This window comes from Lutra lutra, chromosome 1 (genome assembly GCF_902655055.1).
Source record: "Lutra lutra chromosome 1, mLutLut1.2, whole genome shotgun sequence".
Classification (NCBI taxonomy): Eukaryota; Metazoa; Chordata; class Mammalia; order Carnivora; family Mustelidae; genus Lutra; species Lutra lutra.
This window is the reverse complement of record NC_062278.1, coordinates 133,254,353-133,280,132: the sequence shown is the minus strand read 5'-3', so window position 1 is coordinate 133,280,132 and position 25,780 is coordinate 133,254,353. Positions and strand designations below refer to the sequence as shown.

Below are 25,780 nucleotides of genomic sequence, written 5' to 3'. Positions count from 1 at the left end.
TGGGTGTTCTTGAACTCCCTTTGCATTCAACACTGTAGCCAGGGATTGATTTCAGGCTCCTCTAATGATGCTCATGACACATAGTCCTCCTTAGAAGGAGAATCGCAATTGTGTGGCAGTACCGTTAGGAGTAATGCCTTATTGTTCTGGGAGCCCTGGCGTGTCCAGGGATCTCGCTAAGCGGTCCTGGCAGGCCAACAGATGTAGGGTTCACTGGAGGCTGCTGGATTCATTATTTATCTGAAAGTTTGCTTTAAGGCATGTCCCAAGAATGTGGCAAACAACAGTTTATGAAAAGCATATGCTAAATGCTCTGACGCCAGCACTGGGACTTGTCGATAATCAACAATGATCCAGCCATCTTTCCACTAGCCTTACCCAGCGTGGCTGATGTGCTGGTGTGAGCCCAAACTGGGATTCAGATATTTCTGGACATATCTGATAAAGTGGCTAGGAGAACAAAAAGGATTGCTTTGAATGAGGGCTCTTGGCTTGAGGAGAAAGGCTTTTCCAGAAAGTATCAGGAGGGGAAGCTCATAGTGGATGTCACAGAGCCTGTCCCTTCCTCACCCTGACTCTAAATAAGTGACTCCAGGCCTGAGCTCAGAGGGGCTGGAGAGGAAGCGAAGGACATTTGCGGCAGGGGTCCTGGAGGCATTGGGATGCAGACTTCACTGCATTAAGGGTCCAGATAACAGAAGGGTTTCCAAAGGAAGGACACTTGTCCCTTCCCAGGGGACTGCAGGGCAGACTCTCAGGGCACCGAGAGTTCTGGAGATTCCCTCCCACTGGGGCAGCCTCAGTTCAGTTACCAGCCCTGGGAGCAGCCTCCCTGGCACCCCACGCAGAGCAGAGGTCCAGGCCTCGGTGGACAGAGTGGCTTCCATGAGGGGCACAGGACAGAAGAACACAGAGGACTGCCTGTGAGGACCTACTTGACTCCCAGACACAGCTGGCAGAGGCTCTGAAGGTTCTTCAGGGCCTCTACCGGCACAGAGGGATCCCTTGTGAGAACCAGAGAAGGGGTTACCCTGGGCCATTGTAGCCCTACGGGTGCAGGGTTCTGTGTAAATTTTAAAGGTGCCTCTTCTTCTCCGGAGTTGACAATTATCCCAGATTCCGAAATGCTGAAAAATTGTGCCATGCTAGAGCATTGTCTCATGGGCCTGCTTCAGGGTCATCTGGGGACTGTGACACTGCTTGAGTTATTCTTCATTACTGATGGGAACCCAAGAGTGTAAAGCTCAATGTTACCTTGCAGAAAACTGATAAGATTTCTGCCCAGTAGAGAAGGTAATCTAAAGATGACGAGGATGATTTTATAACCCTTTTGGTCATTAACCAGTTTTGAAGCTGCCTTAAGAAACTTGTTCCAGGGGCGCCTGGGTGGCTCAGTGGGTTAAAGCCTCTGCCTTCAGCTCAGGTCGTGGTCCCGGTGTCCTGGGATCGAGCCCCACATCGGGCTCTCTGCTCAGCAGGGAACCTGCCTCCTCCTCTCTCTCTGCCTGCCTCTCTGCCTACTTGTGATCTCTATCTGTCAAATAAATAAATAAAATCTTAAAAAAAAAAAAAAGAAACTTGTTCCAGTATTCCCCCCACCCCCACCATAATCTGCTATTTTATACCCTCCCTTGAACTAGCTTTGCCATCTTTCTGGTTCCCTCATTAGTGAGTTAAATAAATCTTTGATGCTGCCTATGGTATATTTGCAGAGGATTTAGGTTACTATCATTTCAAGAATATATTTTTCCAAGGCAAACACAGGCTTCTCTCAGCGTACATGGCTTGACAAAAAGAAGCCACGCTGAAGTTCAGCTTTTCTTTGCTACTTCAACCAGGCACCCTTGGGCAGCAAGCAACCTGGCCAACAGTACATGGCAGCTCTGTGTGCACTAGAGAGCCTAAATGACATGGAGGAGGGGAAGTGCCAGTGAAATGCTGGCTGCCACGTTTAGCGTGACTCCTCAGCTATTACTTGAGTTACACGTCTTTCTCCAAATAGCGAAGCTCTACATATCCTGGGTGTGAGACAGTGTGGCTGGGCAGGGATAGCTGACATTGCTTCACCCCAAACACTGGCAGGAAACCGTGGGAGGAAGTTTGCTTTGATCTCCTCTCCCATGGGAAGCCCCAGACATATGCGTACGTGTTTGAAGTTCCTGAAGGGCACGAACTGGACGATGTCTCGAAGGACAGGCTCTCCCTTGGGTGACCTCAGAATGCCGTCGTCCCCATCTAGCATCTGCATGTCACTGAAGTCCGCGTTGCCTACGCCGACGATGATGACCGACATGGGAAGGTGGGAGGCGTGGACAATGGCCTCCCGGGTGTCGGCCATGTCGGTGATGACACCGTCGGTGAGGATCAGCAAGATGAAGTATTGCTGGAATTGACCGGTGGCCAGGAGAGCATGGGGACAGGGAGGTGGGGGAGACAAGGACAACACCAGTTATGCACCCGGGTGGCTTCCATGCGTCCTGACCACAGTGACAGTGCTGATAGTCTTTAATGAGTCCTGTGTTGGCAGCCCTAAATACTTAAAGTTATGATGAATGGAGCTTCAACACAGGCAGAGTAATCATGGGGTAATTCTAAGAATCACTTCAGTGACAGTTACACGGCACAGTATGGTGGACAGAACAGCAAGGGGAGTCAGGACAGGCTGGCCTCAAAGCCTCTACAGTCTGAGCTCCTGGGAAAACTTACCTCCCCTAGGTATACGCCTCTTCATCTCCTGAGGAGTGGGACTAGATCATTTATCCCACCCTCTTCAGCTGGGGGAATTTTCAGAGTCCACAGCTGTACTGCCCAGTACAATAGCCTCTAGCTCCTTGTGCCTACTGAGCCCTTGAGATGTGGCCAGAGTAACAGAGGCACTGAAATTTGAATTTTATTTCATTTTAATGAATTTAAATTTAACCTTCAAAACAGAGACTTGATTCATTTATTGGAAACCTTTCAAATACATTTGGAACAACTCAGGTATGTGACTAGTTTCTCAACTATTAATACATAAAACCTAAATAAAGATCAAGTATTTGCAGTGACAATTTAGTATCTAAACTAAGGTGACTTAAGTACAAAATACACATGGGCTTTGAAGACTGAGTACAAAAGAAAGAATGCAAAATATTTTATTAATAATTTTTTTAGATGGAAGATAAATTAAGATGAGAATACTTTGGTTATATTGGGTTAGATAAAATATATGATTAAAATTAATTCCCTTAATTCTTTTAACTTTTAAACATGTGGCTACTGGAGAATTTACAATTACACATACAACTCCATTATATTTCTAGTGGATAGCACTAGCCTAAAACCTTGCTAGCAGGGGGTGTAGGTTGTTGCCTCTTCCCCTGAGGGCCACACACCAGGGTCTGGTCTAGTTTGAGTGTGCTTGTGGGTGCTGAGCTCCTGTGGTTTCTTGCTCCAAATCCCAACTCTCTGCCTGCAGCCTGCCTGGTCTCTTTCCACCTGGACAGGCTCTCAGGTGGCTCATCTGAGAGTGAGACTGGAGAAGACATTCTCTATCCATCAGCACAGGGAGGGCTCAGGACTTGCTCTGGGGTCTAGAGAAGGAAGGCATCAGAGGTTATCACTGTTGTCAATGTTAAGTGTTAAGTGACATCATGATGGCATCTACTGAGAGATCAGAGGGATGCAGGGCACCAGGATGCCAATTCATGCCAATCTAATGTAATTTTCGCAACTTGTCCAACATCTGTAGTAAATGTGGGATTTTTAAGGCATTTCAAGTTGCCATATTTCAAAGAGGAAAGGCTGGATAGAATAGCTACACTCTGAAAACACCTGGTTTTGAGAATCATACTTAAAAGGTTACACACAGGCTGTTAGTATTAAAGGCTCCCGCTTCTCTCTGTAAGTTGGAAAGATATTTGAAACAAAATAACATGTCAAAAGTACACCTGGAGGGAATAGAAATTCACACTATTATGAGACAGCCATATGTTCTAAATACTTTCTATATAGTTTAATGTAAAGACTAATTTTGTTCCATGTCCACTAGCTGCCCAACCCTAGTTCTAGCTAACCAACCAATTTTCAAATTCATCTGAGTTGTACATTTTCATCCATATCCATGCTTTGAGTTATATAGAGTCACAAAAAAGGTGGCTTGGGAGTTTGGAGGCAGGTTTCAGTAGCATGACCTGATGGTACAGCTAGAAAGGGGAAGAGAAGGGACAGAAGGAGGCAACTTGGTGGTTGGGGATAGAGGGAAAGAGTGTAGAATACACCAGAATCATACATCACTCTTCCAGGGTACACCTTGGATGCCTCACCTGGAGGGAGACCGCTTCTGACCCATGAGCAGATGGAGTCCTTGCGTGAGTCACACTTTTATGTCTTCTCCCTCCTTTTTCCACATCCCCCAACTCCCATTTGATATGATCTTTGTGGTCTAAGGGGATAGACCACCCCTACCTGCTCAATGCCTCCAGGAATAAAACACCTGATAGCCACACTACCACATCAAGAAGCTTTAGAGTTCAAATGGCCTAGAGACAGTGTTGGGAAAATATTTTCTGTAAAGGGACAATCATCAACATTTTTGGCTTTGCAGGCCATGGTGATCTCTGTCCAACAAACCTAACCTTGCTGGTGTAGTGTGAGAATAGCCGTATTTATCACTTAATATGAATAGCATGGCTGTGTTCTGATAAAAATTTGTTGATGGACACTGAAGTTTGAATATCATGTGATTTCCACGTGGCACGAAATTATTACTCTTCTTTGGATTTTTTCCCCAACCATTTAAAAAGGTAAAAGCCGTTCTCAGCCTACAAGCCATTGAAAAACACACTACAGAATGCAGTTTGTTGGTTTTTCATCTAGAGCAGGGATTTCATTTTAGTTTTTAAAGATTTTATTTTTAAATAATCTCTACACCCAACAGGGGGCTCAAACTTACAACTCTGAGATCAAGAGGTGCTTGCTCTACCAACTGAGCCAGCCAGGAGTCCCTAGAGCTGGGATTCTTGACCTGGGCTGGTGGACTGCTGAGAGATTTCAGACAGTATGTGAACTTGGGGTAAATGACATTTTAGTTTCGCTAACCTCTAACTAAAATTTATAATTTTTTTCAATTATAATCAACAAATAAAATTGGTTTTAACTGCGCTTGTGACTTAGTCACCAATAGAAATCACAGGGTGTTTTCCTGTTATAGTGACTGCAAATATCTTCCTATATCATTTATATCAACACTAATTAGAAATTACAGAATTGTTAGACTAGTTACCGGTTGTCATAATTTAATGTTAACAAAAGAAACATTTTATTGTTATATGTATCATGCTTCTTAGCCACGTTTAAAAATATTTTGCTGAATGCATTTCAACATATATGGTTTACTTATAACATATATTTTATTTTGTGCATTTAAAAGCATTTCTGAGAAGGGGTCCATGGGCTTCACCAGTTATTAATGGTGTTCATGGAGCAAGAAGTGTCCAAAAACTCTGATCTGAAGAGACTGTCAGGATTCTAGAATCTGATTTTTCAAGGTTCAATCTAGCTAAAGGTAATATGCTGCAGACTGCTGGACTGACATCTTGATGGAAATTTCCAATAAAGCGAGGAGCAGTAGTTGCTTCTAAAGTCAGGCTAGAAAATGCTCACAGATGAAATACTATAGTCTTTGAATGAACTTGAGGTCCTGTTTAGATAAGGGGGGGATTTTTGTTTTGTTTTTAATTTGTACACGAGTTCCACAAAAATTGAGAAGAAAATCTGACAGCCATAGATTTCTTGCACAACCTACCAAGGAGGTTCAAGGTTAGGACCCTTAGCAATCAGTAATAACAAGGGTCCCTGGACCACACACAACTCAAAGAACAGGGAATATCTTTGGGGAAAAAACATCAGTGTTTCTGGCCTCTAGGGTAAATTATCTGGGGCTGTGTGGATTAGATGCTTCCTCTACCAATTCCTGACCTGTCCTTTCAGAGCAGACCCACCTGACCTTGGCGGAGGGAGTCATGATCAAAAACTCAAGCTGGCTTATATCAGGCCAGGATCCAGACCCATGTCAGCCATGTTCTCTTTTTATTCTTGTGGGTCCCAGTACTCCAGAAGGGCTGGGATCAATCCGTTTTCAAACTGGGTTCTGGGGATCCCTGGGGATACCTTGGATGCTCTTGGGGATAAAGGAGGTAAAAGAGAACAGCCAAGTTGGAGCTCCACCCCCCATCCAGATTTAGCAAGAAAAGTCTATTTTCTTAAAATCTACTTTATATGTTGGGTTTCTGAGTCAAGTTATCATTTGAAGAGTTTGAATTTGAAGTTCTGGTGATGAAAAAAAGTAAAATAAAATAAAATAAACTGAAATACTGATCCTGTCCAACCCTTATTTCTAAATCATGCATCTGTGAGGATTCAAATTTGTTCCATGGCCTCTGTGTGTTTGGCTAGATGGAGGTGCCACTGACTCTGAGAAGTATAATTTTCAGACAAATGTTGGGGAGGAAACTCTGACTGGTATGGGAGGATGGAGACAGTGAGGAAGACTTTCCTTGTGTTTTGAAGGAGAGCAAAAGGTCAGTAGCTAAAGGGTAAAGTAATATCAAGGGAGAGAGTTTAATTCAAATAGATATTATAGCCTGTTCCATTTGCTAATGGGAATGAGTCTTCAGTAGAAAGGGGAAACAGATGATAAGGAGAGAAGGGGAACATAACTGCTGGGTGAACGTCCTTGGATAATTGAGAGGGGATGTGCCCCAGTACATAAGAGATTGACATCAGATATGAACATGGTCCTCCATCCATTCTAATATGAGGATGGCTGAGAACCTGGTTACAGTGCAAATAGCTTGGATGAATTCATGTCAGCAAATGAGGGAGAAGTATATAATCTTCTTCATGCAAATGCAGTATCTTGGAACCCAGGATAAAAATTAGAGAAAGTTCCAGACATTGCTAATATTCTACTAAATCTGAAAAAAAAAAAATTAAGAAAGCTAGAAAAGAAACATATTGGTATCATTAAAGATATGTAGAAAAGTTATTATGGTAATATTTAATTCTAAAATTTTAAGGTTAAAAAAAAAACCTCTGTTTGGTCTTGTTGCCTTGGTTTGAATTTTTCTTAAGAAAACCATGAACAGAATGTGAAACAAGTCTTTGCCATGATGGATTGTGTTGTTGCATTTGACCACAAGGGGACAGATGCACCCATTCTTTTACTTCAGTTTTGCTTTGCTTCATCAGTAGTATGGATACATTGGAAAGGAAGCTAATTTTGGACAGTTCCCACCACCCCTCACCCCCGTAATGTTGCAGACATTTGAGATGTGTCATCTCTAAGCCTCACAATAACCCAGCAGACTTGGGTAGGATTATCTCCATTTTTCAGATGAGGAGACTGAGGATAAGGGAAGGGTAAGACATTTATCCAAACTCACACAGGTAGGAATGTTTAGATTTATTGTCAGAGTGGGGTGGGTGCTATGGCCAAAATCCAGGTAAATGCCTGTTAGCAGGAGGAACAGCCCTCTCCTTACCGATGCCTCCTTGGTGTTAGTTTCCTCTGATGCTGACTTGGCGACCTTCTGAATGATGGGGGCGATGTTGGTAGGACCATAAAGCTGGAGCTTAGGAAGGCAGCTCTGATAGGCCTCCACAACTCCTTGAATTCCTAAGGTGAAATTAGCAAAGATCAGTAGTTCAGTAGTCCTCTCAAATATAAGTATAATCAAACACACACAGAAATAAAGCATTCAGTTGCTCCCCAACAGTCCTTCTCAACATCACACTTATATCCTTAAGGTAAAAAAGAAAATACCACATCCCTGCTGTTGCCTACACTCCCGCTGATGTTCTCTTTAAAAGCGCAAGTCAAAAGCAACCATTTCCACAAACTTTTCCCTAATGTCTCACTTTACACACGATTTTGTTAGATCCTCATAGCCAAATAAACAGATGTTATACCCCTTTTATAGGTGAAGAAGCTGAGGCTCAGAGAGGTTAAATGATCTGCCTCAGGTCACACAGCCAGGGAGTTGAAATCTCAAGATTCAAGCCCAGGTCTTGTCTGGCTCTATCTATCTAAAGGCTGTGTTCTAAGCCATCAAGCAATTCAGCTCTAATGTTTCTCTCATTTTCACACCACCTCTTGAGTCTGCTCTAATAGGTACCACCCCTGGTTGCCCGTAGAAGTCACGTGTACATCGCTTCATCATCATTATTTAATGGAAACAATGTTGAGGAATTTCTACCTGGAAATAATACAATACCGCCCAAAGCCTTTGAGAAGGCTCTTTCGGGCACAAAACCATGAAGCTACTTGTTTGACGTCATATCCTTTGCCAGCACACTGAAAGTGTCAAATGCTTTCCACGTTTCCTCCCTCCTTATTCCTTCACAGAGAGGAAGTTGTGATAAATGAATACCTAATGAAAACTTAGAAAGCAGAAAGAGGCATAGCTTATCACTGCCCATTGGGTAATTTTTCTCCCCCAAGTTTTTCTGGTCAGAGAAACCCAGAATTGTTATCAATATTCTTGCTGTAAGCTCAAGACCTCTTCTGCATTCTGCCTCTTAGAGCTATTTTTCTGCTGGTTATTATGGCTCTCCATTGTCTTTGAAGTGGCATGGTTTCTCTGGATCCAGGAAGCCTGCATCAGAGCAGAGAGATTAAAATGGGAAAGGTACCCACAGAAGGGCTGTGAGCCCTCAGCTTGCTTTCATGTGTGATTTACCTGCACATTCCGGGTTGTCTTCATTAAAGTTGATTGCGAAGTCGTGAGAGACCTAGACACCAATTAAAATTTAAAAAAGGAAGAAAGGAGAATTATAACCTTAATCCAGTAAGGAGGCACTGGGGTTTAGAGTTTGCAAGCAAATGCCCATTACATTCATTATGTGTTAAGCAGCAGGAACCATTTTAAGCCTTTACACAATCAATCTGAGATGGAGGGTGAATTCCAAGCTCCCTGTGGAGTTGAGGTGACAGGAAGACTTTCTAGAATCAGATAAATGCTGGCAGGAGAGAAGAATAAGGCAAATAAAAAAGAAATCGAAGAAAAATGTAACTCCAAATAGCTTCCAGATAGAACTGGCCACAGCCTGGAGGCTTAGATCTGGCCGAGCTCTATTTAGACGCAGTGATAAAAACAATGAGAGCTCAGTAACGCAAGCTGTCTGCCCAACATGCTGATGGTTATGAAGGTGCCAGCTAAGCCGTTGACATTTAAGAATCGTTCTAACATGATATGCAGAAATATAGGGCAGAAGGATTTTCACATATACACAGGTTAAAATAAACTCTACTCTTGGAAAAGTAATAAATACAGTTTTTCCTCTTCCAACACAATTTCCTCTATCTGGCAGGAGCTATGCATAAGGTCAAAAAAGATATTGTTTACTTTTTGGTTTCTAAAACCTGATAAGAGGACATGTTTATTGGATCATTTGGAATTATACAGAGACTTCTTCCATTTCAAAGGCTATTTCCAAGCACTAACTCTTTTGGGGGCTAGAAGATAGGTCATTGCGTTACAAGATCTCTCTTTTCTTAGTATTGGTGCCCTACCCCACATTTCTGTGCCCTGAGCACTTCCAGGCAAGTCAGTTGACTTCCAATCATCTTACCTGCTTTATTTACCTTGAGTTTTTCTCAGGCCTGCCTAGCTGAAAGTATTGGGAAACCAACAGCCCTGGGGAGCTGTCCTTAATCACTCACTGGATGACAGGATATGGTGTATCAGTACCCCAGCTGTCTTATCTCTTGGGGTTTGTGCATGCTCTGCATGATCTCCCTGGGGCGCCCAGCAGAATTAAGTTCCAACTGCCCACAGAGGTAACTGACTTGTCAGCATACCCTGTGTTGACTTGCCCCCATTTCCCCACTCTCTGTTGAGGTTTCCTCCACCTCTCAAATAAACAACTTGCCTCCAAATCCTTGCCTCAAAGTCTGTTCCCAAGAGAGTGCAAACTAAGACAGAGGTGCTTGTGGCTCAGTTTCAAGGCAAACTCTGAGATTTCATCCTACAGAAGGCAATTGTGACAAACTCTCTGGGGGCACCTGACAGGATGAGACCATCAGTGCCTGTCATGGTGTAGGGGGAATTAGGAGTGGGAAAAGGGGCATTTGCATGACTTTTTGAGAACAGCAATGAGGATACAGGAGGGATGTCTGTTAAGACAGAAGGAAGAATAAGTTAGCTGGCAGGTAGCATGGAGTCAAGGGATCAGGTGAGCATGAGGATTTCAGAAAATATCAAAAAGGATGAGTTACACCAGGAGGGGAGCCAGGTAGATGTCATAGATGAGAAAAGGAGGGGCTGAAACAAGTGCACTGCACACCTCTGACCTTAGCCCTGCTGGGCCAGGCTGAGACCAGAAAACTACCTTGTGGGAATGTGGTGAAGAATGTTCTAGCATCTCTGGGTAGTTGGACTGGTGGTTCCTTTTATGCCTTTTTTTTTTTTTTAAGATTTATTTATTTATTTGAGAGAGAGAGAGAGAGACAGGGGAGGGGTGGGCAGAGGGAGAGGGAGAGACTCTCAAGCAGCCCAATACAGGGCTGAGTGCAGAGCCCAATACAGGGCTCGATCTCATGACCCTGAGATCATGACCTGAGCTGAAATCAAGAGGTGGATGCTTAACCAACTGAAACACACAGGTTCCCCATAGACCGGTGGTTTTTGACTGGTCATTCTCAAAGCTCAGCAGCTCTGGGAAGAAGGCTGGCACCCATTTGTCCAGATTCTGGATTTGATACCCCTGGATCAGATTCTGGATTTGATCTAAAGGTGACTGCATCTCCTCAGTTCTGGCTAATTCTTATATGTATATTCTTTGAATCTTAGTGTTGCCAGGTCTTCCAGTTTTTCTGGAGAAGCAAGAAATCTAACATTGTAAATGAAATTGCATAATTCTTTAAAAAAAGTTGTGTCAGATATAATACATTTGTGGCCTGAATAATGTCTACAGGCCACCAGTCAGCAGCTCCTGTTCTATGTTCTTCCTCTGCATGCTCAATTTCCAACAAATGCTTCTAGAATTCTGTAGCCATGCCTGGGAGGGAAGACAGTGTCGGTTTTGAGGCCAACAAGAAAGAGGACAGGTCAGAGAGACACGCCAGTCCATCCACTGTTCACCCCAGCAATAACAGGGATTTGGATTCCCTTTTTTCAAAAAGGACACAGGAGGGGAAGGCCATTGGTCTGAGAGGTTTGGTGTGAGAGCAAACATCAGCATTTTTCTCCTGCTCAGCAACTTAATCAGTAAAAGAGAAACTGATGACTGAGCAGTATTGCTTCCACTTAGCATGTACCTCACAGGAATTGGTGAGGCTGGGGTAGGGACATTGCTTTCTCTCCAAGGCCCTTCTACCTGTGGGAGCAGAATTCTCTGTGGAGAGTGTCCCACAGGAGCATCTGGTATACCACAGCACAATGTTTCAGCTCCCCTGCAGTGCAAATCTCTCTTCACAATCTTTGCCTTCCTTGTTCATGAGAAATCAGTACCAACTAGGACACCAGTGTTTTCACAGAACCTTCCAGCTTCCCAGTACTTGAAGCCAAAACAGTTCTCCTTCAGGACTTCACTGTTTCTCTCCCCCACATAGGCCAGCTCAGGGACTTGGAATGAGGGAGTCTGTAGACATCCTTGTCATGACCTTTCACTGTTGGCATTGTCAGTAGGACCTTTCTCTGGGGCAGACCTGAATAGATAGGTTCTGAGCCAGTGGAGATCAGCTTCCTGAGTGTTTTCTCAGTCTCTGACCATATCTATTAAAGAAGCTCAACAATGGAACCTTTCATTCGGACCTCTGAGAAGACCCATCTGGAATACAGGAGATTGAGTTTCATCAAAAGATAGGTACCAGTGAGCTAATCCCACTGGTTCTGAAGACCATTTCTGAGTTTTTGGGCTCTACTTACATAATTTTATGAAGGGCCAAAAGAGTGAATGCCTATGAAGGAATCCCAAGTCATCCTTAGGCTACAGCAAAGGATCTCTACTCACTTACCGTGTACTCTGGCGGTATCCTGGCACCAAATCCAAAGGCTGGGAACATTTTGTCACTGGAAAAAAAAAGAAGTTGCTTCATTTGTTCATCTAATCAGGAAGAAAAACATGAACATGCATTACCTCACAAGGACATGTTACTATGCCAAATGCTGACTCATGCTTCTTGATTATCTGTGGTAATGGGATAGCAGTAGCACGGGTAATTAAAATCAAGAAGGAAACCCCAAAGTTCTATAGTCATTAGTCTGCAATTTCTTCCCATAACTTTTTGCTAGATTTGATACTAAGGAATAAAATGGCCCAGGATTGCCTCACCTCCCCTACCCATTTTCTGTCTTTGAAAAGTGGTCATAAATTAGGTAACTTTAGTGGTTAATTATTAGGGTTTTTCATATATGTTATTTTTAAAATCTTTGTAGGGAGAGACCATTATTCCCATTTCCCAGGTGGCAAAATGCCTTGGGAGGTAAAGTGACTTATCCGAGATCAGGCTGCTAGTTAGAGCCAGGGTTCAAATCCAGACAAGTCTAAATCCAAAGAGATATTAAAAGTCAATGGGAAGCTTGGAAGGCTGGCTAACTGTCAGGGCTTGGTACCATCTACAGGACTCATTGGGTCCATTACTTTAACTCATATAAACAATATAAACTGTTTACATATCTTTTCTTATCTCCTGAATGCAAAGGGATGTTGCTTTTTTTTTTTTTTGCATTAATAACTTTACATCCCCACTGCCTCTCTGTCCCAAACTGCCCCTTGCCCCTCTCTTCAGCATACTTGCCATAGAGTATGTGCACAATAAATATTTAACAACTAGATAACCCATGAACTGAATCGTGGCTTGGTTTCTCTTATTCATACTGAAATTTCTCTCTTAATTTATTCATTCACATATGTTATATTAACTCCAACTTTACTGTACTATAGGCGAGATGATGGGGCAAAGAAATAAAATTAATTGGTACATACAATGTGCCAGGCATGATGCTAGACAATGTACATTTTTATTTAATTCTCATGCAACCCTTGAAGTTCCACCTCTTTACTAGTCCTGCTTACAGATAAACTGAGTCTCAGAAAGGCTAAGAAGATGGCCAAAGGTGTTTACCAGGGAGGACCGTGTGATTCTAAAACCCATGCCTTTCCTGTTGTCCCATTATAATTTAATGATTGTATATAGCATTACATGTGATTTCCTTCCAAAACGTCCAGTAACAGGGCCCCCTGACCAGACAAGTAAGACTCTCTTTAGGCAAACCTTTGTTGCAATGGGGCTCTGGAATATTGTTCTTGGCAGAGGCATATCCTTTTCATGCCATCTACCTTTTACATTCTCTCCCATTAAAAATACAACTGAGATTTGTTCTTGGAACAATTTCTACATTTCTCAGCTCTTTGCAGAGTTAGTAAAGGAGGAAAGGAAATTCAGATTAGGGCTCGCTGTCTCCGAATGGCTCTGTCAACCAAAGGGGACCCTACCCCCAAGGCTGACAGAGTAGTCAAAGTACCAAAGCCAGATTTTTACCCATCACCATCTGACAGATGTAGAGGTCATTAGTAGCCAATGATGACTCTGATAACACTTCACTAAAATACGGCAAAGTCAAGCAAATTTGGAGTAGGGGTTGGGAGATACAAGGAAGCCAGCATTCTTTGGAATTAGTCAAATTCCCCAGAAAACCACCAGCTCTCCATTTTCCTCACTATTGTGCAGGAATAGGCTTTGTGCTGCATTGCATCTAGCATTTAGTAGAAAAGGTATTAATAGTGGTAAATAGAAAAACACAGCATCTTATAAAGGATTAGTCACAGCTCTGAGAAAAAAAGATACTTCAGGTCCTTGGAAATACTGAAATACATCGCCTCAGTAATTCCTCCTTAACCAAAACAAGGGCGAGCAGGTATGAAGAGGAATCTGTGAGCGAGAGTTCAGAGGTACTTTGGGGGCAAGTCTGGAAAAACATTTTCCAGGGTGGAGAATGGGTCCTGGTTCTTCCAACCTGGAGATGGCTCAGAAGTCCAAACAGGAACCTAGGGGGCTCCACACCTTTTATTTTTTTCTTTGATGAGTCTAGGAAGGGTGAGATCTAATATTCTATCCATTGTAATCACTAAACCAATGTTCCAGCCTTAATGATACTCTTTTTATACCTTCTGAGCCACGCTTGGGGATTTGAAGTTTGCTGAGCATGATGCACTGTTATGTAATTGAATTTCAAAAGCAGGGAGGTAGGGAAAATGCCTCACCCTACAAGAGGAATAATTAATGACCCAGGAGGGCATCAATTCTCTGAAGTTAGCCACCACAAGGTCTCTAACTAACAAACATACTGAAGAAAAAGTTTCGAGCCTAAGCACAATAGATTTAAACATCCACACTTCCTGATTAAAAATAAAACTAGGCAGAGAGAAGTCTTACGCAAGAGGCAAGAGAAGGCAGGTTGAGCACACAAGGAAGCATCGGGAATACCAGCACATCAAAAAACTTGAGATTGAATCCACTCAGCCCCGAGAAAGGGGCCATTCAGCAGCTACTGGGAAAAGGATGGGTGGAACTTGCCCACTTGGAAAATTCAATGTTACCACACTGCTAAAGGCAATCTTTTATTCTCACTATTGGAATAACATAGTAAAAAATACAAGAAAAGAGCCCATCGTCTTCAACAGTAAATGAACATGCCGTCCTGAACTTGTTAGGGAATGACCTTGTTCCGATGATCTCCAGATGGAAGATTCATTTTCAAACACCATTTTTATCCTCCTGTTCAGGAAGACTTTGAGATGAAGAAAGAGGGCAATAAAAATAAAGACAACTTACTTCATCCATAAGGAAACAGAGGCTGACTCAGAGCAAAATGGCATTTCAGAACACCTAGACATTTAATTAAGACTGTTCTTTAAGACAACCATTTTAGCACTGGGGTACATAGAAATAAATGCAAAGCCCTTCTGGGGACAGGAGAGCATGGCTTTTTTTTTTTTTTTTTTTTTTAAAGGAAATCAGTATTCAGTTTCTCTACTTTCATAGCTATTCTCTGTTGAACTTGATCTTCTGGGAACACCTATAATAGAAAGACCAGCTCTCCATTCACACCTTCCCTTTCACAATTACCCTTCTCCTTACCCATTCTGAATCTTAACCACAATGGTGCATTGTTCCAGAGTATAGAAACTCTGCAGTAGAAAATAAGCGAACTAGGAAACAAATCCTTTTGCAAGTCAGGTAGTTGTCAATTTTTGCTTTAAAAAATTGTAGAAAGTGCTGATATCAGCTGGTAGATCATTAAAAATACATTTTGGTGATAAACCATTATGTGATTTTTTTGATATATAACTTAGAATGGAAATAAATGAGTAGTACTGCTCATTAAACGCTTTTCATTACCATGTGCTTATTTATAAGAACAAGTTTTCTTAGTATTTATATTGATAAAAACAAAAAGTTGGATTAGAATTGATCTTAGACTGTTCTAATCTAGTACTAGGTAGCATTCATCTATAGATATGTAAACTACTTGGGAAAGAATCCCACTATTGGTTTCATTAAAAGTTTTTATTTTTTTTTATAGGCAATAATTAGACATTGACATTTCCAATATATTTATGTTCTTTTGATCAATTATGCACTAATAATAATTGTAATAAAGACTCCAACAGAAGATTTTAAAAAATATTTTGAATCTTTACAACAGAGAAAATTTTAGGCATTAGAAATTTTAAAATTTATATTCATATTTTTATTGTAGAAATTCAATAAAAGGATTTTGAACCCAAATCTTAAAGATACATTAGGATGAAATTCTTTGGGGGAGGGGACCGGAAATATAGTTTCATGAAAAAAAATAATTAAAATTCTCAACTCCAGTTAAAGAGCTTGTTCATACATTTTTAAAAAGGATGATGGTGAGTATCACAGAGCCATGGCATTTAGATCCTACTAAATGCATTCACAAGAGTTATGTAAGAGTTTTATTTTTAAATGTTCCTATTTACAATACACCAGGATTTTTGGTCTTTGTCATTGTTTAAACTCATGATGGAAAACATTAGATTTCAATGTAAAAATACGTGAGATTACACATTTTTATAAAATTCTTTTTGGGGCGGCGCCTGGGTGGCTCAGTGGGTTAAGCCTCTGCCTTTGGCTCAGGTCATGATTCAGGGTCCTGGGATCGAGCCCCGCATTGGGCTCTCTGCCTGCCTCTCTGCCTACTTGTGATCTCTGTCTGTCAAATAAATTCTTAAAAAAAAAAAATTCTTTTTAGGGGTTTATGCTCAAAACCAAAAATTAAAGGTCATTGGTCCAAAATGTCCTTTAGATCTGACACTGTAATCCCTTTTTCCTATTGTGTTCAGTTTATTTTTAAGATAATTAAGAGTATCGATGATAATAGCCTCTATCATTTACTGAGTATCACAGGCAGAACACGTGCTAGCTAGCCACTTTCTAGCTAATCCTTACAACTGCTCTGCAAGGAAAGTTTGATGAATCTTCCATTTGAAATCAAGGACGCCAAGGCTCATGGAATGGAAGGAAACCTCAGAACAGAGGCAGCAGAGCCGGGGTCTGAACCCAGGTCTACCTTTCCGTAGGACCCTGTGCTCTTTCCATCACTCCTGTTGACTCTGCCCTTTGTAGAAGGCTGGTCTGGTCTAAAGATTCAGAATAATAAAGAAAATTCCATCCATGTTCTAATAACAACAAAGGATAGAATCAGCATTCCAAAGGATCAGAATTACCATTCTGGACATCCCAGAATTTGCCATTCACAGAAGGTCCTCCTTGACTGCCTTGAAAGCTAACCTGGGAAACTTACTCCTCTCTTGATTCAGTCCCCATCCTTACACAGGGCAAAGCTGGCCTGACTGTGCTGGGCTGTGATTTATTTACATGCCTTTTTCTCTCTGAAACTGTGAAGTGGCTGGGGGAAATCATGCTCTATTAATTTATCTCTGTCTTTATGGTACCACGTGAGGTGCCCAGCGGCCAACACGTGCTGCATAGCTCCTTAGCCATCGCATCTGACCCATCCAACCAATTTAACTCTGGAGCTCAACTTGGGATGCCCATTAGAAAAATACCCATGAAAAATCCTGACTCCTCAGGATGTACACCAGACTAATTAAAGCAGGCTCTGGGTGGGGCCCAGGCATCGCCATATTTTAAGATGAGCCAAATGATTCCAGTGTGCAGCCAAGGCTGAGAACCCCTGACTGGTGTTGGTGGAGTGGAAGCGGGGGCACTGTGTTACAAACCTATCTTCTGATTCTAAACCCAATACCCGTCAGATGGGGCATCAGCCCTAACTTCGCCTCCTAACACACCATGCAGGAAGACTCCTGCCTCAGCTGCTGAAACCTCTGTCTCCTTCTGGGGTGCCACATCCATGACATGGCAGTCTATGCTTGCAAGCAACGTATTCAGTATCTATACTCTCTTGACAGCAGATAGACCAGCCTTTTGTTGGAGGATACGGCAGGGGGTCAGAGACCTATATCTCTGATGGGCCCAAGGCATGGATCTCACCTTGATCTTGAGCAGCCTGACCGGTATGTTCATAGGAGCTGGGCAAATGCTACAACGCAAATGGAATATATGTGCTTGTGTGTGTGTGTGTGTGTGTGTGTGTGTGTGTGTGTGTGTGTGTGTGAGCAGATATGTGTGCATGCTTGGGGAGTCCAAAGGGAAAGTATGGGCAGTGTTCTGTCTTTCCCAGGCACAGACACAGAGAGACAGAGCAGGTGGGCAGGACTGTCTTCTGGGCTTAGGACCAGATATTTGTGGAAAAGCTTCCCCTTCCAGGCCACCCTGAGAAGGGCTTTATGCATCCCACAAGCTGTTCTACTTATGGATCACCTCGTACTGACCCCTCAGCAATGACTGTACAAGGCAGGAAGAAAAACCCCTGGTTGTCAGAGGCTGGTAGCAATTTCTAAGGCTCATGGGGATTAAAAACCTCTCTGTTGCTGCAGGAGGGGGAACGATGCCTTCTGTCAGTTTTTATTCAAGTGTTTCTTTTGAACATCAACCTCAGTGACTTTGATGTGAGAATAAATTAATTCCAAAGCCTCAACTTGAAATTTCCTGACTCTGCCTGTCTATTGTCTACCCACCCACGCAAAGGAGAAACTGTGGAACCTTGTCAGTTCTCAAGGCAGCAGCTTGCATTACACATTTTTCCAGGGAGTCTTTCAAAAGAGCGCCTGGGCTTTTCAGTGCTTTTCCTCCTTTGGTATTTGCCCCTTTTAATGCTGAGCTGCCTTCTTTATACATATACGTATACGTATACATCAAGCTCCACTGAGCTGCAGAAGCCTGATTTTCCTGGACAGTTGGGCCAGTGATTTCCATATTATCCTATTAAAATGTTAAAAAGAATAATTTACAATAATTCTTCATGTAACCCCTAAGGTGTCCCATCTTAGTTTTATACTGAATCTGTATTTTCACATGAATACAAAATGCTCTCTAGGCTTTGCCTTTGCCTGGCGTTTATATTTTAAGGGGATAATAGCTCTAAAAGATATACGGGTCCCTGGGATCGTAGTATCTGCATCTTGCATGTGAGGTGACTAGGAAACAGGAAGTTCAGCACCTTGTTCCAGATCATTCCATAAATCTGCTGCAGAACCACAGCCAAGACTCTGGGCATTGGCAGCTTAGTTCCTGGTCAACCCACCAACCTTCCCTTTGGAATGCATGAGTACACTGCCTTCTTTCCCGAAGAGAGTCAACATTACTGTTAAGCATCCATTTATTGTATTGTATGGAGCACTTTACCTACTCCATTTCTTTTTTTTTTTTTTAAGATTTTATTTATTTGTCAGAGAGAGAGCAAGCACAGGCAGACTGAATGGCAGGCAGAGGCAGAGGGAGAAGCAGGCTCCTGCTGAGCAAGGAGCCCGATGCGGGACTCGATCCCAGGACGCTGGAATCATGACCTGAGCCGAAGGCAGCTGCTTAACCAACTGAGCCACCCAGGTGTCCCCTACTCCATTTCTTTTATGAGCATTTCAAGATTTAAAAGTTATTAAGAATCCTGTAGCTATCCACTCCCTCCTTTCTGGCCTCTTATGTATACACTAGTACACTAAATCATTTCTGTGCAAGAGATGACTGCTTTGGTGTCTTGGGGATGGCTGGAGAAGTTTCTGGCAATGGAGATGCAATTTGACAGTTTTTTCTTTCCTTGGTGGAACTCTCCGTATGATATATACCCTCTCTAGGAATACTCCCTGTATTTGGGCCAAAACAAATCAGAGCTGAAATTCAAGTCGTCTTCGTAGTTAGTATCTCAAGGTTAAGTATAAGAAGTATCACTTCAACAAGGTAATTTAAAATGCTATTGCCTTCTGTTCTAAATGTACAAGAGGGCAAATGTCAGCAAGCGCTTGAGTGTTTCAAGCTGTTTGATTTTACTGGACCTGTTCGTTCAGTCCCCAACTGCCCTCAAATCCAGTTGAGTTACTGGCAATGACCAAGTCAAATCCAGAAAATCACCGGCAGGAAGAATAATGACGAGACCCTCCTCTTCCCCTGTCCTGTTTGTTTCTCTGCACATTGTGGTTCACTAGATTGTCTCATTCCCTATGTTCCTGGGGCAACAGGTTTATAATATTACTACCACTAATTATGAGACTAGAAAGAACAGAAGTCATACTAGCTGAAACTGGAGGACAGAGTCACTTATTCTCCTGATTTAAAGGGTTAGTTTGTTGCTTCTTATTACTAACTGGCCTTGTTTTATAATCATACTAAGGGCACAACTGAGATTTACCTGTATTTATATTTACATTGGTTCTACCTTAAAGAACCTTTTGGACATGTGAACAACTTCACCTCAACCTGGAAATACTGAAAAGGCAAAATGCATTCAGTTTAATGTAATTTATGTCAGTTACAATTCTTTTGGTGAGAAAGGTCAATATTTACCAGCGAGGGAAAATAAACATAATACCAATCTGATCCCAAAAATCAAGTTTTCTAGATACACACATATCAACACACACAAACACTCCCATGGGCACACACACATGCACATGGGCAGACGCTAATGTTACCAGTAGCTCTGAAATCAGTGAAACACTGTGTTTATGAGCTTCAGTGGTGGAATGAATTAGATCTGTGTTCAAATCCTGCCTCAGGCTGAGTGAGTGCACAGATTGCTTAACCTCCCCGCACAGTTCTCTCCTGCTAAATAGTGCTTCCTACACAAGCCGGAATGTGAGGGTTAGACGTAATAAGGCCCAATAAACTGGTGCTTCTCAAAGTCCACCATGCACACAAATCATCTGGGAATCTTGTTAACATGCCGATTCTAATTCAATAGGTCTGGAGTGGGGCTTGAGAGAATATTCTAAGTTTCTGGGTGGTGCTATACTGGTAGTCCGCAGACCAAGCTTTGAGTAGCAAGACACCTTCTGAAACTTCACAAAAAAGAAAGTGGTTTTGTAAGCCAAATAAGAAAGCTGAGAAAGGATTGTGGGGTGTGTGTGTGTGTGTGTGTGTGTGTGTGTGTGTGTGTGTGACCAAGTTGAGCATGGCATGAGCTCAGTTTCTCTAGGTGTGGAGAGGATAAAAGGTTTGGGCAAGCTTTTATCCCATTTCTTCGTGAGCCTCGGTATGGGTAGCTGTTGGACCTGATTTCCACTTTGCTGCCCAGGATCAGCGAGGGACCATCAGAACCCACAGAGAGATAAGGCCTGAGCCAACTGGGAGTCTTGTACCTGTCATAGTCTTGGCAGATCTCCCCCACAGCCACCAAGGCCTTCAGGTACTCGTTGGGTTGGTAAGGGTGGATGTAGTGCAGGGAACAGCTGTTCCTGGGGTCCCCGTTTGAGGCTGTGAAATCTATAGCTACCTGGAAGAGAAAAGAGGAGAACAGGTAGATTAAAGTGAACGCATCTCACAGGCATTGTGATCAGCCACACAAAGGACGTGGCTCAAGATGGAAAAAGCAGCATCCTCCCAAGAAGGAAAGGGAGAGGAGCTATTAATTTAGTTGAGACCATTTCTGTAGTCTTCGATTATCCCCTCCCCCAGTGCCAAAACAGAACTTGAGATGGACATGTCGGTCAGAAAGCCCAGCCATTGCTGATCCCCATTACCCGGCAGCATGAGTGTGGGTAGAATATCTGGTCCCCAGTTCTGGGTTCCCTAAGAAAAGACTTCTCTGCTGTCCAGGCAGGACAATTCCATCTCAGAGGCAGAGGTAAATTACCTTAAAACTAAATTCTGTGTTACTGGTGTGGTCTATCTCAAAAGCCATACTCCTATTTCCTTGTGTGGCGAATTGCAGAGACGTGTTGACATGGTTATAATAAATTTTCTGCAAGAAGCAGCTTCGAGTGAGGCATTAGCTTTTGGTTTTCCCTCATGTGAGAGAAGTCCTGTCTATAACAGAAAAGAAGCCTGGATGCTCTGGCACCGTGACTGGGAGGTAAAGAAGAAAAACCTCTGTCTTGCCACCAAGTAGATACTATCCTTGAACTTCTTAAATTTTTTCTGACCCCTACCATCATTATCTAATTAAGAGTTGACTCACTTAACACTCTTAACAACAGCAAACAACCACTAAAGGCTCAAGCCTGGAGAGTGCTAAAATGGGAAGGATCATTTGTTCTGATTTCCAACATCATTACCAATTAAATAAAAGTTAACCCAGCAAACACCTCTCAAAAAAAAAAAAAAAAAGCTTTAGCTTGAGAGTGGGGAGTATGGGGAGTGGTAGGGAAAAGATGGGGGTGATTAAAACAATTAAAACAAAAGGAGTTGTATGAAAAGCAAGAAATGTTCGTGTTACATCTCTTTTTCTTCAGGGCCTGTCAGGATCCACTCATAAGCTTACTAATGACAGAAAGCCTTTATCTTCTCTTATGATCCTGTGAGTGGGAAATGTTACTTGTATATTATTTGACAAAATTCCATTATGACACATAATTGGAATGTCCCATTGGATTTACTTAGGGGGGAATGTCACTTCTGGAAGGACAGAGAAAAGGCGCTATGTGTTTCATTTCTGCTCCTGAAAGATGACCCCGTAAGAGCAAGGATGATAGGTGAAAATAGCCCCCATACCTTATATTGTAATGCTACAATAGAATCCAAGTGACTAGAAGAGAAAAAGCGATAGGCTAACAATTCACTTACAACCTTTCTTTTTTCTTTCGTGTGAGGTTATTTCTTCATTACCGGTTTTGCGTCCCTTTTCTTCCTCACCCCTCCCCAGGACTGTGTTGAAAAGAAATTTAAGCTGGATTCAAAATCTATTTTCAGAACACCCTGATGTTTTCAACAAAGGGAGTACCAGCTGATAAAATGCTAGTACTAACAGTGTTTCAAAAGGAAAGGTCGTGTGGAGAAAAATCACACAGTACTTCCCCAACCCTGAGATGCCCTTGCTCAGATAACAAAGGGACAGAGAGAAGAGCAACCTTTGTTAAAACCCTACTCTGTGTCAGACACAGTACTATCTGCTTTCCAGGTTTTGTGTTATTTCATTTTCATGAAAACACTCTGGGAAGCAGAGACTGCTATTCCTTTTTCTTGATGAAGATCCTCCTGATTCCCAGCCCAAAGGTGATGAAGTTTTCTGGGGGTAGAGCTGGGTTAAAACCTAAGTCTCTATAGCTCTGAAGACTGTTCCTCCATTATGCCATTATATACCCAAAGGAACATATATGGCTGTGGCTAGCATGCCAAGATGGTATTTAGCTATGTTTATTCCTATAAAGAATGGAGGGGATTTAGCCTGGAAGTAAGGAGACAAGCTTAGCAGCAACTAGAGTAATTTAGGAGAGACGAATGGCCTTGAATGAACAGCTATAAAATCAGACCAGTTGTAAAAGGTAGGAAAAGAGCCAGTAAAGTGTATGTGTGTGTGTGTGTGTGTGTGTCTGTCTGTCTGTCTGTGCAATAAGGAGAATGTGTTATTGAGGATGGCTGGGGGTGATTTAAGAGGACCAGCAAAATCCAGCGAAGGTAAAAGTCAACACACTGGAAAAAAAAGAGGAAGACAATAGGTGAAGGTCCTTTGAATCAAGGACTATGATGAAAAGTTCATGTGTTGGGGGCTTCCATGTATTTTGTGAATAAGAACAAGATGTAAAGCACTCCAGGACCCACCCATGGGGCCTCAAGCACACAGAGGTCCAAATATATGCAGATTATTTCTGGAAAACTTCTCTAAGAGGGAAACTTGGGAGGTGCTTGAGAGGCGGTGTCTGAAGAAACCACACATCTAGAGTCCTCCTGGTTTATGGATCTCAAGCACACAGAGCCACCATGCTGAGCCTTTGGGTTCTGATGAGACACATTTAAGAGGTGCTGGTGCCTCCCACACATGTACATGGCCTTTAGAAGGTAAAAACAGTGCCGGGAAGGCTATGTGGAAAGCCAACTCTTTCCTACTGAAGAAAACATTGTAGGACTCTAGAGAATTATAGAGAATGTGAGAAAGTTGTTATGGAGATAACCTTGATTCTGTTCCAATTTATCTAAAATGCAAATCACAGGCAGGTGTCAAGATGTTATTAATAACCAGCACCTATGGCTCACAACCGCTCTGTTTACGGTGCTCTTTATCACGGATTGTCCCAATCCTCTGCCTGTGCTTCTTGATGCTGCAGTTTAAAATTGTCCCATGTGCTGATTACCTGAGTATCAAGGGTATTCCATGGTAACAAAAGCATGCTGGCGTCTTGGTGTAAAACCGGAGAATGAAACCAGGTAGGAGAAAGGCCAGAAGGGGAAAACCTCCATAAAGAAAAACGACAACTCAAGAGACCTAAATGTTCCTCTTCTCCTCCCTAGTCACAGGCAAGAGCCTCCAAGTACGCAGGCACCAAGTGGCAGCATCCAAGCCCAGGTGTCTCACCTGAATGAATATGTTGTGTTACAGGGAAAAGAGTATATAACGTCTGGATGAATACACGCAGATTCTGGCAACAGTAGATTTTAAAGTAGAGCACATATCACAGGAGGTTGGTTGGGACTAGGGGAAGGCAAGGGGGTGACGAGGGCATACATTCAAGAAGGCTTTCATTCCTAGCTGCCCCTACACTTGCATGATCTTGAGAGTGAAGGCCTCCTTTTAAACCTTGGACCCCAGGTGCCTCTCTTGCTTCCTCCTCATTCTGGCCTTGTTGGTCATTTCATTTTCTAACAACTCTTCATCCTTAGGCTTGGAATAATTTCCTTATGCTTAACAAATTAGCTTGTGGTGGAGGTGACAGTGAGAAGGGGATTGTGACCAGAGAGGTTTAGGATAGGAAATGAAGAGGATTTGGTGACTGATGGATGGCAATTAGGGAAAAGGAGTGGCCACATTTCTTTGGAAATGGAAGAGATGGCATCTTGAAGATAGTAGTGGCATCTTGAAGATAGTAGCAGCATCTGAAGATCAGCATTAGAAGGTTGTCGTTGGGCCACCTGCTCTTGGTAGTGATGTGTATACATACGAAAGGCCTGAGGGAAGTTTTATTTTCTTTCTGCAGGCAGGCCTCTGGGGACTAAGGAGGGAGGTTTCCACTCCGTTTTATCATTGACTAGACAACCATGGACAGTCTTAAGGGTATGGCAGCTGAGAGAGCTTTTTTCTGGCAAGTGATGGTTTCTTAAATCTCCCTGATGAAGCTGGAGATAAAGAATCTATCTTCAGGAGGTGGCCTTCTACCAAGAATTCTCTGTGCTCTTTAAGTTAGCATTAGTGGAAGGAGAACAGAGCGAAAGGTTAGGTTTATTTTAAAAAGCAACAGGGAGGCAGTGAAAGACGGGATTAAGTTGAGAAATAAAAGCAAGAAAATGACTGAAAAGTGCCAGCTTGTGGAGGTGGCCACCGACGCTTCCTGAATGCTGGTGGGCTCCCAGGGCGGCCACGTTTTCATTGTCGGATAGGAAGCATTTACGAAAGCCTGTGGTTCTGGTGTGTGCTCCAATCTTCTCAGCAGGCAGCCAGGGAACAGGTGCCGCCCATGGCTCTCCCCTTCTGCCCAGGAGGCCTCGCTCATCATTAAGCAGAGCCGTGGAACAGCTTTGCAAAACCTTATAGAGTCAGAATGGGAAATGCTCCCTCCACTGCCACCAAGCCCTGGGTGAGAGCCGTTTCTGGAAAGAGGCAGGAAGCCAAGGATAAGCATCTATCTTTGGATATGCTAAGCTTCTTCTGTGAAAGGAGACCACTCCTCAGATCCCCTTGTCTGTCTGCGACACACAAGTCATTTGAAACCTCCCCCGTATTTTCTAAGGCAAGCTGCTGGGAATCAACCTCTGGTTAGTGGCCTAATCTCTGTAATCAACCTGCAGTCAACCTTTCTCGTATCATCTGCTGGGGCAGCCGTTTTCTTTGTTTGTTTGTTTATATTTAAATACAGCTTGGACCCATACAATAAACCTTGTAGGTGGAGATACTGTTCAGTCTGGACTATTTCTTAAAGGACAGGTTAAACTCTTGTGCTTTTCTATTTCCTCAAAACTCCACTGGGGGGCAAAGAAATAGGAACTAGACTAGATGGGAGATACCCCCAAGATTGCCTGGTTAATTTCCCACAAACTGCAAAGCATTCCCCTCTTCAACTCAGGGCTTCTTCTCATTTCTTGGAGGTCTACACCTCCACCACAGTCCACCAGTGTTCAGTCTGGGATATACTGTAAAGATTTAAAACTTCAACTGAGACACAATGTGGTTATAGGATGCCCAGAACATGTTAGGTTCGGGAAGATTTCCTGAGAGAATTTGTCTTAGGTGATCCTTTTATTTAGGCTGGAAGGTTAATCTGGGAG

General features: G+C 42.8%; 1 protein-coding gene across 2 annotated transcripts in view; it reads right to left on the bottom strand.

Moving 5' to 3' along the window:
• CPNE4 (copine 4) overlaps positions 1 to 25,780 on the bottom strand; it is a 511,336-nt gene that overhangs the window by 5,790 nt on the left and 479,766 nt on the right. For both annotated transcript variants that reach the window (XM_047737056.1, XM_047737060.1), the window contains exons 11-15: positions 20,728 to 20,861; positions 11,999 to 12,053; positions 8,721 to 8,772; positions 7,524 to 7,657; positions 2,147 to 2,383 (exon numbers count right to left, since the gene is read on the bottom strand). In XM_047737056.1, the coding sequence (XP_047593012.1) occupies positions 2,147 to 2,383; positions 7,524 to 7,657; positions 8,721 to 8,772; positions 11,999 to 12,053; positions 20,728 to 20,861 (612 nt within the window). The remainder of the gene's footprint in view (positions 1 to 2,146; positions 2,384 to 7,523; positions 7,658 to 8,720; positions 8,773 to 11,998; positions 12,054 to 20,727; positions 20,862 to 25,780) is intronic.